At 42.2% G+C, this 12132-nt stretch overlaps 1 protein-coding gene across 2 annotated transcripts in view; it reads right to left on the reverse strand.

Moving 5' to 3' along the window:
- SLC6A1 (solute carrier family 6 member 1) overlaps nt 1–12132 on the reverse strand; it is a 76554-nt gene that overhangs the window by 12108 nt on the left and 52314 nt on the right. For both annotated transcript variants that reach the window (XM_083603409.1, XM_083603410.1), the window contains exons 2-9: nt 11181–11608; nt 10154–10285; nt 9220–9320; nt 4322–4431; nt 4075–4207; nt 2668–2802; nt 2222–2325; nt 1002–1126 (exon numbers count right to left, since the gene is read on the reverse strand). In XM_083603409.1, coding sequence (XP_083459535.1) covers nt 1002–1126; nt 2222–2325; nt 2668–2802; nt 4075–4207; nt 4322–4431; nt 9220–9320; nt 10154–10285; nt 11181–11418 — 1078 coding nt within the window. In that variant the 5' untranslated portion in view covers nt 11419–11608. The remainder of the gene's footprint in view (nt 1–1001; nt 1127–2221; nt 2326–2667; nt 2803–4074; nt 4208–4321; nt 4432–9219; nt 9321–10153; nt 10286–11180; nt 11609–12132) is intronic.

Consider the following 12132-nt stretch of genomic DNA (forward strand, 5'->3'; position numbering starts at 1 on the left):
ATATCTCATTTCCAGTACGTTTCCGAGCACAATTCAAAGTGCTGGTGTTGACCTTTAAAGCCCTAAACGGCCTCGGCCCAGTATACCTGAAGGAGCATCTCCACCCCCATCGTTCTGCCCGGATGCTGAGGTCCAGCGCCGAGGGCCTTCTGGCGGTTCCCTCATTGCGAGAAGCAAAGCTACAGGGAACCAGGCAGAGGGCCTTCTCGGTAGTGGCGCCTGCCCTGTGGAACGCCCTCCCATCGGATGTCAAAGCGATAAATAACTACCTGACATTCAGAAGACATCTTAAGGCAGCCCTGTTCAGGGAAGTTTTTAATCTGTGATATTTTAGTGTATTTTTGGTTTTCTATGGAAGCCGCCCAGAGTGGCTGGGGAAACCCAGCCAGATGGGCGGGGTACAAATAATAAATTATTATTATTATTATTATTATTATTATTATTTCATACTACTGTATAATAACAAAGCTGGAAAAACTGAGACAGATACGAAATGGAGCTTAGAAAGTGTAGGTTTAAATATGCACATGAATGTATATCTTTATATATCTATGGATATAGAAACAACTATATTTTTGTGAAAAACAATTACAATATATTTTTCTATATACACAATAGCTTCTGCACTCTAAAAGCATTATGAAGTTATCTCGTATAAACATATGAAGCTGCTATGTATTTCCAACAAGTAACTGTGCTGGTAGTTACTTGTTTATGCATGTCTACATTGATTTTTGAACCCTTGGCGTGAGGTGTGTTGGCCACTAGGCTTGCAGACACTTCTCAGATTACTTTGGGGTAATGGCCACCGATCTCACAAGCGTATTAGTGCCTTGTTTATGCAAGTGTATGCCGCTCTATTTTCCTAGACAACCATTAGGACTAATGAACTTTTGGGGGGGTATTCTCTCAAGTGCAGATTCCCCAATTATAGTGTAACTTGTCTTCCCTGCTATCTTCTGAAACAATAAGACACTGCAAACTGTTAAGATGTTGCACACCTGATTTTGCAACTTCTTCAATAGGACGTTTGGTGACATGAGCCATGAATCCAACAATGGAGAAGATAACAAAACCAGCAAACATGCTTGTGCAAGAATTTATGCAGCACACTATGATGGAATCCCTGAAAAAAGAGACAGAGAGAGAAGAGGGTAGTAATACTGTCCAAAGTCAGTATTTCAAGCAACATTCCCGTTGACAGGGCAAATTGTTTAAGGCTTATGATACTGGATTATAACTCTGTAGATGTAGGATTAACTTTTTAAATACAAACATTATCAGTGCACTCTAGCTAGTTTTCTTCATTTGACAAAGAAGCCTTTCGTTGGTCTGTCTCTTATTAAGCACTGTGTCTGTTTTGCAGGGGAAAGTACTAACTGACATTACACTGATATGAGCTAGCTGAACAAATTTTGCTCAGGAATATTGAGACATGCAAAAGTAGTCTTACTGCCCTAGACATCCCAGTTCCCAAGAGCCTGAAAATCGGGAAGTTTGATATTCTGACATTAAAAGTGGGGCTCTGCAGCAATATGTTGCAGCACCTAACAAAAGTGCTCCTGTTCAGAGTTTGAGCAATTCTTATAGGGCTGTTCAGGACTCACAGAAAGAAGGGAAGATGTCAGGATGAGTGGGGGAAAGGAAAAGAGATACTTTAAATCTATCTTATTCACCTGACATCTCTCCCTGCTATTCTATATAATGCTAAAAGTTGCCAGATCCATCTGCTTTATTGTTACATAGTTTAGTCATCCTCTCATATAAATGCTGAGAGTTGGAAGCAGATCAATTTAGGGTCTCAATAAGATATTTCTTCATATTCCTCTCTAACCCCAAATGAAGCATAGGTCTTGGTGGAAGCCACACTGAATGTAGGTCCTTGCTGAGAACCTTTGTTTAAAAGGTAGAAATCACTACTAGTACTTTTGTGTGGCTCCATTTTGCTGCCAAAACAGATAGGGACCAAAACATCCAAATGAAGTATTAGAAGGAATGATGTTGCCCACTTTGCATCTCATGAGGATCTCTCCTTCAACAATACAGCTGCTCCTCCAGTATGGGAGGAATCTGGAAACACCATGTGCTCTGTGTGCAGCAGGAGAGAATCGTTCCCTTTCAGCTTCTGAGGGATTATGTTTGTGCCCTGTGAATTTTATCAACTCTTCCCTATCTGCAGTATCTAGGAATCTAGGTTACTAAAGAATGGTAACTGCTTTACCTGTAAACATTGTTGTTGAAAGGGTTGTAACTTCCAAGAGCAATCAATGAGCCAAGACCCAGACCATAGGAGAAAAAGATCTGTGTGGCAGCATCCAGCCATACCTAGTCATAAAGGACAAAGACAGGTCCACATGGCTATGATTGGTAGTTTATATATAGTTACAAACAGGTGATAATAAATAATGAGCGTGCAATGACAATATGAGCAATACTACTACAAATGGCCCAGAAATCAGTACAAGGGCTCCTGCTAGTGCAACATGCCTGGTGGGACAGGCTCTGGTGGGACAGGAGAAACCCCAGAACACCACATGGAGGGGAGAGCAGAGGGGATTTGATTTAATCTGGAATGCAGAAACACTTGCTCCAACAGAATGATCAGAAGAGTGCATCACTTGAACTCCTCCCCATAGGATTATTAGGTTACCAGGCCTGACTGCTTACCTCAGAGTCGGAGAGCTTCTCAAACTTAGGAGTTACATAGAATAAAATGCCTTCTCTTGCTCCAGGTAATGTTACTCCACGGAAGAACAAGATAATCAACATGACGTATGGATACGTGGCAGAGAAGTACACTACCTGAAACAAAGAATGGGGTGCGTAGCATTAGAAGCAATGAGTTTAACACTAAGGTTTAAGAAATACAGGGGAAATAAATGTGGCGATGCTGTACACATCTGAATATAAGACTAGGGATGGGAAATTCAGGCCTAGGGACTAAGTGCCGTCCTTCAGACTTTCATACTAGGCCCTCATGACTCTTCCTAGGCCACACCCCCCATCCCAGCCACTCCTCTTGTAGGCCCTGCTTTGCACCCTCCTTAAGTGTTTTTGCCTGGCTGCAATACTTACTGCTTGCCTGGATGGAGGACAGAGGAGGTGTGCAACAGTGTGTGTAGAAACTAGCTTACTGAGAGAAGGTAAAATTCATATTAGTTGCTCTGCCTACTTTTGCCTCTGGCCTAACCCACGATTAGCATGTGGCCACCCCCAAAAAAGGTTACTAAGAAGGAAATGTGGCCCTCAAACTGAAAAAATTCCTACTGCCCCCTGTCTGAGACAGATGCAACAGTACTCTGCTCTTTCTTCTTGCATGTTATGCTCAGGGCTACAGAATCCCCTCCTTGCTAGACATGCCCATGCTTGGTTCTCTTCTACGGACTGCCGCCCTCCAACTTTTATAGTTAAGTCTGCTCTTACTTACTTTTCCCGCCACAGCAGTACCTACTTATCTACTTGCACCGGCGTGCTTTCGAGCTGCTAGGTTGGCGGGAAGGTAAACAGTGTTTCCGTGTGCTCTGGCTTATGTCACGGTGTTCCGTTGCACCAGAAGCGTTTTAGTCATGCTGGCCACATGACCCAGAAAGCTGTCTGTGGACAAATGCTGGCTCCCTCAGCCTGAAAGCGACATGAGCGCCACAACCCTATAGTCACCTTTGACTGGGCTTAACCGTCCAGGGGTCCTTTACCTTTACCTACTACTCACTTTAAAAAACTTAAAAGTTCAATTTGTACAGTAATGGAATATATATATGCATGCTTGAAATACAATTTACAGCAGAAAACAATAGTCTTGTGGCGCCTTTAAAGCTTGCATGTTTTATCCAAGTTTATGAAAGTTTGTGCCATAATAAAATTTGTTAATATTTATGGTGTTGGAAGAGTCTTTATGTTTTTTGCTGCAACAGACTAGCACCACTATCCCTCTAGTAATTTACGGGGGTATCCAAAGAGTTTAAAAAAGGGCATATCTCATGGAAGGATGTATCAGCAAGACTAGTCTATTTCGAAGCTTTAGAATTCTATGCCAACTCTGATTACAATATACAGGCTTTTAGAACATATTCTTACCTTTCCTGTCCAGCCTACCCCCTTCCAGATGCAGAAATACACTAAAATCCAGGCAATTGCTAGAGTAATTGCTAATGGCCAACGGATCTGGCCTGGTTTTTCCAATCCATCTGTCATTTGGTGCATGTTACGTCTAAAATCAAAGAGGAAATGTATAAATTTCTTGAACTTAGCTGACCTTATACATCTAGTAAGAAATTAACTGAACATATTCATTGGGATGAGGAAAAGATTTTTCTCAACTTACTCCCAGAATTCCAAAACAGCACTTGTCATGTTGGTGGTATTTGCTATACTATAATTTGAGAAACAGTGGTCTGTGTTCCAGGGGTTGTTACAGTGTCTCCATGGAAGATTCTAATTAAAAAGGCAAGGATAAAGGATGGGGAGAGAAGAATAAAAACATCAGTGTTTTTAAAGTCATCTTAAGAGCTAACAGCTAGTATATCACGCTCGCTTAGAAATGATAGCCAATGTTAAAACTAAGCTGGTTCCAATTTTTCAGGGCATTAAGCTTCCACAGGGTTCATGCCTGTCAAGAATTATATTCTGTTGTAACTTTTGTCTCTTAAATGTTCTTGACTTACATTATTATATATGCATACTTCTGAAGACACACAGTACATTATTGGACATGAAGAGTGGCACTGATCTAATCTTTTTCCAGCATTTCTGATTTACTCTTCACAATTAGGAAGAACTAAACATGCTTTCTTTTTCTTTTTTAAAACTGAAACAAAAATTTAACTTGAGTTGAGTGTTTCTTTTCTTACTAGCCTTTTCTCTCAGACCCATTTTGTACGTTATTCTGGTGGAGACTGCCAAAAAGAGTTTGGGCCTTGCTCTACCACTTTATGGGTCCATTAGGAATGTGTTCGTTGTGAATTCCTAGGCAAGCGCATCCTGAAACAATCAGATTGCATGTCTCTGTAAGAATTCTGCACCACAACCAATTTGTGTGAGGTTGATTGAGGCCTGACTTTAACACACTTTAAAACAGCAGGTGCTAGCCTGCTAGCCACCTGGAGCCTCTGGAAAGCACAACTCACACCACTTGCATTGAAGATGGGGGTCAGAAAAGCCCCTTGGGCTGACAGGATGTGATTATGTTTCATCCATTCCAGGGACTTCATATGAAAAATGTATGGCTGCCCCTATGAGCCCATGGAGGAAGCCATCAATCATGTGCTGTCAATCCCAGGGACAGCTCTGGCCAAATTTTCAATGGGTATGACAGCAGCTATGCTTTCTAGCTGCTGCAGACAGCTAGTACCTGTTTAAAAAAGAAAGAGGGAGAAAATGTGTTAAAGCCAGCACTTGAGGCACTTTTTATTGTAAAAATATTAAATCTGTGCAGGGGGAAATGCACACAGATACTGGATAGAATACATGTATTGGTGAACACATGCAAAAGACAAATTAACAAGACCGACACATCCATTCCTGCTGCCCATGCAGCTGTACTATGGCTATACTGGACCTATGCAGCTGTTTTAAAACATGGGTTGTGTGAAATCTACATGAAACCTCAGCCAGCCATCCGGCTGCTGCATTTTTGGACCAATTGAAGTTTCCAAGCCATCTTCAAAGGTAGTTGCATACAGAGTTCCTTGTAATAATCCAGTTTGAAAATTACCAGAACCTGGAATACCATAGCCAAATCATCTCTGTCCAAAAGGAGCTGCAGCTTGTGGTCCAGCCAGAGCTGGAAAAAGGCACTCCTAGCCTCTTAGGCCAGTTGAGCCTCCATTGACAAGCAGAATCCAGAAGAACTCTTAAACTGTGGACCTGCTCCTTCCATGGAAGTGCAACCCATCCAGAACAGGCTGTCCTTCCCAGCTCCTGGATGTGAGAACTCAGGATGCATAACAGCTCTGTATTTTCTGAATTCAGCTTCAATTTATTGGCTTACATCCAGCCCGTCACTGTCTCCAGGCACAGGTTTAACACAGGTTTAAGGAAGAACAAAGAAACAGTGGGGTCACTCAGAGGAGAAGATGGTGAAATGCAAACAGGGGGCACAGAAAGGGCTGAACTCCTCAATGCCTTCTTTGCCTCAGTCTTCTCCGATAAAGAAAACAATGCCCGACCTGAAGAATTTGGAGCAAATGATTCAGCAGAGGAAACACAGCCCAGAATAACTAAGGAGATAGTACAAGAATACTTGGCTAGTTTAGATGTATTCAAGTCTCCAGGGCCAGATGAACTACATCCAAGAGTATTAAAAGAACTGGCAGATGTGATCTCAGAACCACTGGCAGTCATCTTTGAGAATTCCTGGAGAACAGGCGAAGTCCCGGCAGACTGGAGGAGGGCAAATGTTGTCCCTATTTTCAAAAAGGGGAAAAGAGAGGACCCAAATAATTACCGCCCAGTCACTCTGACATCAATACCAGGGAAGATTCTGGAGCAGATCATTAAGCAAACAGTCTGTGAGCACCTAGAAAGGAATGCTGTGATCACCAATAGTCAGCATGGATTTCTGAAAAATAAGTCATGTCAGACTAACAAGCGTGGTAGATGAATTACAAGCCTGGTAGATGAAGGGAACGCAGTGGATGTAGCCTACCTTGATTTCAGCAAGGCATTTGACAAGGTGCCCCATGATATTCTTGTAAAGAAGCTGGTAAAATGCGGTCTTGACCACTCAGTGGATTTGTAACTGGCTGACTGACCGAACCCAAAGGGTGCTCATCAATGGTTCCTCTTCATCCTGGAGAAGAGTGACTAGTGGGGTGCCACAGGGTTCTGTCTTGGGCCCGGTCTTATTCAACATCTTTATCAACGACTTGGATGATGGACTCAAGGGCTTCCTGATCAAATTTGCAGATGACACCAAACTGGGAGGGGTGGCTAACACCCCAGAGGACAGGATCACACTTCAAAATGACCTTGACAGATTAGAGAACTGGGCCAAAACAAACAAGATGAATTTTAACAGGGAGAAATGTAAAGTATTGCACTTGGGCAAAAAAAATGAGAGGCACAAATACAAGATGGGTGACACCTGGCTTGAGAGCACTAAATGTGAAAAGGATCTAGGAGTCTTGGTTGACCACAAACTTGACATGAGCCAACAGTGTGACGCGGCAGCTAAAAAAGCCAATGCAATTCTGGGCTGCATCAATAGGAGTATAGCATCTAGATCAAGGGAAGTAATAGTGCCACTGTATTCTGCTCTGGTCAGACCTCACCTGGAGTACTGTGTCCAGTTCTGGGCACCACAGTTCAAGAAGGACACTGACAAACTGGAACGTGTCCAGAGGAGGGCAACCAAAATGGTCAAAGGCCTGGAAACGATGCCTTATGAGGAACGGCTAAGGGAGCTGGGCATGTTTAGCCTGGAGAAGAGCAGGTTAAGGGGTGATATGATAGCCATGTTCAAATATATAAAAGGATGTCACATAGAGGAGGGAGAAAGGTTGTTTTCTGCTGCTCCAGAGAAGCGGACACGGAGTAATGGTTCCAAACTACAAGAAAGAAGATTCCACCTAAACATTAGGAAGAACTTCCTGACAGTAAGAGCTGTTCGACAGTGGAATTTGCTGCCAAGGAGTGTGGTGGAGTCTCCTTCTTTGGAGGTCTTTAAGCAGAGGCTCGACAACCATATGTCAGGAGTGCTCTGATGGTGTTTCCTGCTTGGCAGGGGGTTGGACTCGATGGCCGTTGTGGTCTCTTCCAACTCTATGATTCTATGATTCTATGATTCTGTCTCTCCTGATTCAGTTGGAACGAAGAGATAGTGCTGGGTGTCATCTACACATTAAGGACACTTCACTCCAAATCTCCTGATGACAACTCCCAGAGACTTCATGTAGACATTAAATAACATGGGAGACAAGATGGGACCCTGTGGGAAACCACAGAAAACCTCCATGACACCAAATAGTAGCCTCTCATAATGACTTTCTGGAAATGGTCCTGGAGGTAGGAGTGGAACCACTGAAGTACAGTGACCCCAACCTCCCTGAGATGCTCCAGAGTGATACTGTGGCCAACAGTATCAAAAGCTGCTGAAAGATTGAGAATTAGTAGGGTCACACGTCCTCTATCTTTCTCTCCAAAAATGTGATCAACTAGGGCAACCGAGGCAGTTATAGTGCCACGGTCAGGCCTGAGGCCAGATTGGAATGGATCCAAGGAATCGGTTTCCTCCTAGCATGCTTGAAGTTGGACCACCACTACCTTCTCAAGCATATCAAGGGTATGGTCCCTGGGTGCAGGGAGGTCTTCTTAAGGAGGGAACCAACCAATGCCTCTTTCAGTAAAGCATTAATCACTCCCTAGGCCCACCTAATTAACCTTCTATGGCTCACTCTAAGAAGATAAGATGTGCAAGAGTCAAGGGGGCAGGTGGTGAGCTGCACTTCTTCAAGAAGTTTGTCCAGATTAAGCAAAAAAACAACAACAAAAAACCACAACACCATTCACCACTTGAAAACAACTCTTTTGGGTGGCTACTTGCGGATGTGATGGTAGTGGAGAAGTAAGCTTTCTTTGCCACCATCATTTGGTAGGCAGGGTGGTGTGGTTGGTTATACCTGAACATGCCCTAAAGTTTTGAAATAGTTGTATTCCACCTCAAGGTTGATGTGAGAGACAGTAAAGAAATAGTTAAAAATAAATATATGGACCTGTGGAATAGAGGAAGGCCATTGCTATATGAACTTCTGGCTGCCTCTGGAAATTAAAGTTATATATTACGCCAGTATGTTGCCATGATGTGTTTTATGGACCAAAACCTTATAATACCTGTTGGAATAATAGAATCTCAAAATGCTATGGGTGGAACTTTTAGTGGTCAAGGAATCAGCATGACTTCCTAGCAATGCTATTAGGTCCTAATCTATGTCCATACACAACTGTTGTTCTCCAGTTTTCAAGTTCATCCAATTTAAATCATTTCCCTATGCAACAGAAAGGAGAAACTGAAATGATTTGTCCATTAGGTAGACCATTCAGCAAGTAAAGTGACTTGTGAAGAAGTTGGTGAGGGATTGATGAGAGGAGTGAGCAGGGGGGCAAAACTCCCCTATGTAAATAAATAAAATGATATTTTATTATTATTATTATTTTAAAGTAGGTCAGCTAATCAAGCTGAGCTGTGATGAGGGTTTTTTAAACAAGAGAAGAAAGATCACTTACTGTGGTGAAAGAGTTGTATAAGTAATATATGGCCCAGGAAATAATCACAATGTAGTAAATATTAAGCCAGAAGGACAGGACAGCAGCAGCTAATCCCACACCTACAGGGAGAAAAGCATATCAGAGCATTTTAGGACTCATATTCTTAGCAGTAGAGTTTCAGAATATAACAATAATAAGTACATTTGGAGGGATGTAAACCTAAATAAAACAAAATTGCTATGTGTTTTTGCGCACTTATACTAAGATGAAAATGGTTATGAGAAAGTAGTGGTTACGTGAACTGCAGTTTGAGGTACCAGTCTTCTTAATGAGGGTTGAAGAGTAGCACAAAAAACTACACTTTCAGTTTACATTTCTATAAAGTCAGATAACCCTTTTGCTATGGGCAGGGAGCAACCACGTGAAGGGGGAAGAGATATCACAAGAAATGTCACTATGTGCACTACAAGTAAGCAAATTAGGGTTGTTGGGAGAAGGAAAGAGAGTGCATCTTCAGAAAGCAGTGTTCTGTTGCCAAATGAAATAAGGGTTCTGAATGTTTAGCCAGCCTACAGCTGGAAAACAATATACTGAGAAATCGAGACTGAGGATAATACATTGCAACACTGGCCATAGTCAAGAGATGTGTATGGAAAGAAAAATAGGATAAAGGGTGGAGATGCCTGGGATTAAATTGCAGAACTACCTGGTTATTCTGTTTATCTTTCTCATATAGACAGAGTTTACACTGGCTTGTTGTAAAAGTGCAATTTCATAGTTATGTAAACATCATTTTATTATTTCTTTTGCAATAAATATTTATTGGTTTGGTGCATCTTTTAATATACTTAAATAACTTTGAATTCTTAGTCTAGAAAAAGTGGGCCAGTATTAAATTGATCAAAGAATGACCTGAATGTTAACACCTACTATGGTATTAATAGCACTGTACCTTTGAACATTGGAGCAAGCTTCCAAACTCCAAGACCTCCTATGGATGTGTATTGCCCAAGTGAACATTCCAAAAGAAACAGGGGAACTCCAGCAAAAATTAAAGTAAGGAAATATGGAATCAGGAATGCTCCTGAAAGGATACAAAAAATGAGCAATTATACTGAAAACCAACATATGTATCATTAAGCAAGAATTCAACCATCATTTTTCCTTTAAATGCAGCAGAAAGAAAATGTACACTATTTGTGACCTAGTTGCTCTAGGTCTCCTCTGATACTATTGCCCTAATCGTATGCATGGTTAGGGATATGCTTTGCTGTTTAGCAGTGTGAGCTGAGTCACATGTTACACAGAATGCTTGCAGATGAGTTTCTGTCTCGTTGTTTTTGATAGGAGCAGACAGTCTTTACCAGCAGTTAATACCACCAGGAGGGTCTTGCTTTGTGTCGCAGCAAGAAGGAGCTACTCTCGCTACTGAGCACCCTGACATAACCTTGACCTGGCTGCAGAACCTGGCTTTTTGGTGCCATACTTAGTCCGGAAGAGACTGCTTTCCTGTTAAAGGCAAAAGCAGATGTTCTCATAGTACACAAGGCATATCCTTTTTCTAAAACCTAGCTGCTGTGGCTGCCGCCAAATATAACAGTATATCATGGTGGTACTCTGAATGGGACGAGGCAAAGAATCAGCAGAGCAGTCTCTGTGAGCCTCTTTGCTCTCCTCCAAATGGATAATAGGGAAAGTGTTCTGCTGCCTTCCAAACCAACCAGATGGGAACTCAAAATACATCGATTGTCATCCTTCACTGAAGTGATCGCCTATCATGGCCAAGGAATCCAGTGTGCAAGTAGTAAAATCTGTTTAGCGTGCACTTCCAAAAAGCATTATCATGCAGTTTGAAAGACCTGTGTTAAGAACCTCAGCCTGCTCTCCCTTCTCTGCTGCTGGTCTTGTAAGATTAACAGGAAGTAGTGGATTCTGATCAAAAATATTTAGCACTTAATTACATAAACTGAAATAAGTACCTCCTCCATTTTTTCCACAAAGGTATGGAAACCGCCAAACATTTCCTAAGCCAATCGCATAGCCAACACAGGACATAAGAAAGTCAAATTTCCCCTTCCAGGTGTCTCTGTCTGGAATATCTCCTTTTTTCTTCTGCACCTTGACCACCAGCGTCTTAGGCTTGTCATTGGTGATTGAGGCATCGCTGAGTTCTGTGGAGATTTGTCCGTCAGCTACTTTTGTTCCATTTGTTGCCATGTCTCTAGGTTTAGATGGAGAGGCTCTCGCAGCTGGACGAGAAATGTCAGCACCAGTCCACGTGGACAGCAGCTTTGCGGCTGTTGACTACCCAACCAAAGCTTGATGGGGTTGTTAAAATATCAGTGGAGGTGATGCTTGAGTGTGTTAAAATCCAAACAGGTATCTTGTAATAGGTGTCCGTATTGATCTGCAAAACAAGACCAGGAGACTTTTTAAATTGGGCCTTACACAGAAACGATCACAGTTATATTCAAATCCTTTCAGTAACTTGAATGTATTTTCAGATTGTGCCCTTGATCACAACCACCCATGAAAGTGTACTTTTTATCTAAATATAGGAGTCCTTCTTGGAATGAGTGGGAGTTTAACGCATTGGCTGGTAATCCAGCTATGGCTCTTTCTGGGCAGGGAGAGTTTGGCCATAGTGTTGCAGGCCTTAGTAACCTCTAGATGGGACAACTGTTGTGTGCTCTACATGGACCTACCCTTGAGGCTGGTTCAGAAATTACAGATGGGGCTGAATGCTGCACCTGGAATAGCTCGGTGTCAGCATATTACTGGAAACTGCAGTGGCTAAGCTCAAGGTATTATTATTTGTGTTAAAAGGAACAGGTTACCTGAAAGACTGCCTTATACACCAGCCAGATCACTGTGATCATCTAGAGAAGCCAAACATTACTTTATCTTATACTTGATTTCAAGGGTTTCAGC

This window comes from Podarcis filfolensis (assembly GCF_964270895.1).
Source record: "Podarcis filfolensis genome assembly, chromosome: 2".
NCBI lineage: Eukaryota > Metazoa > Chordata > Lepidosauria > Squamata > Lacertidae > Podarcis > Podarcis filfolensis.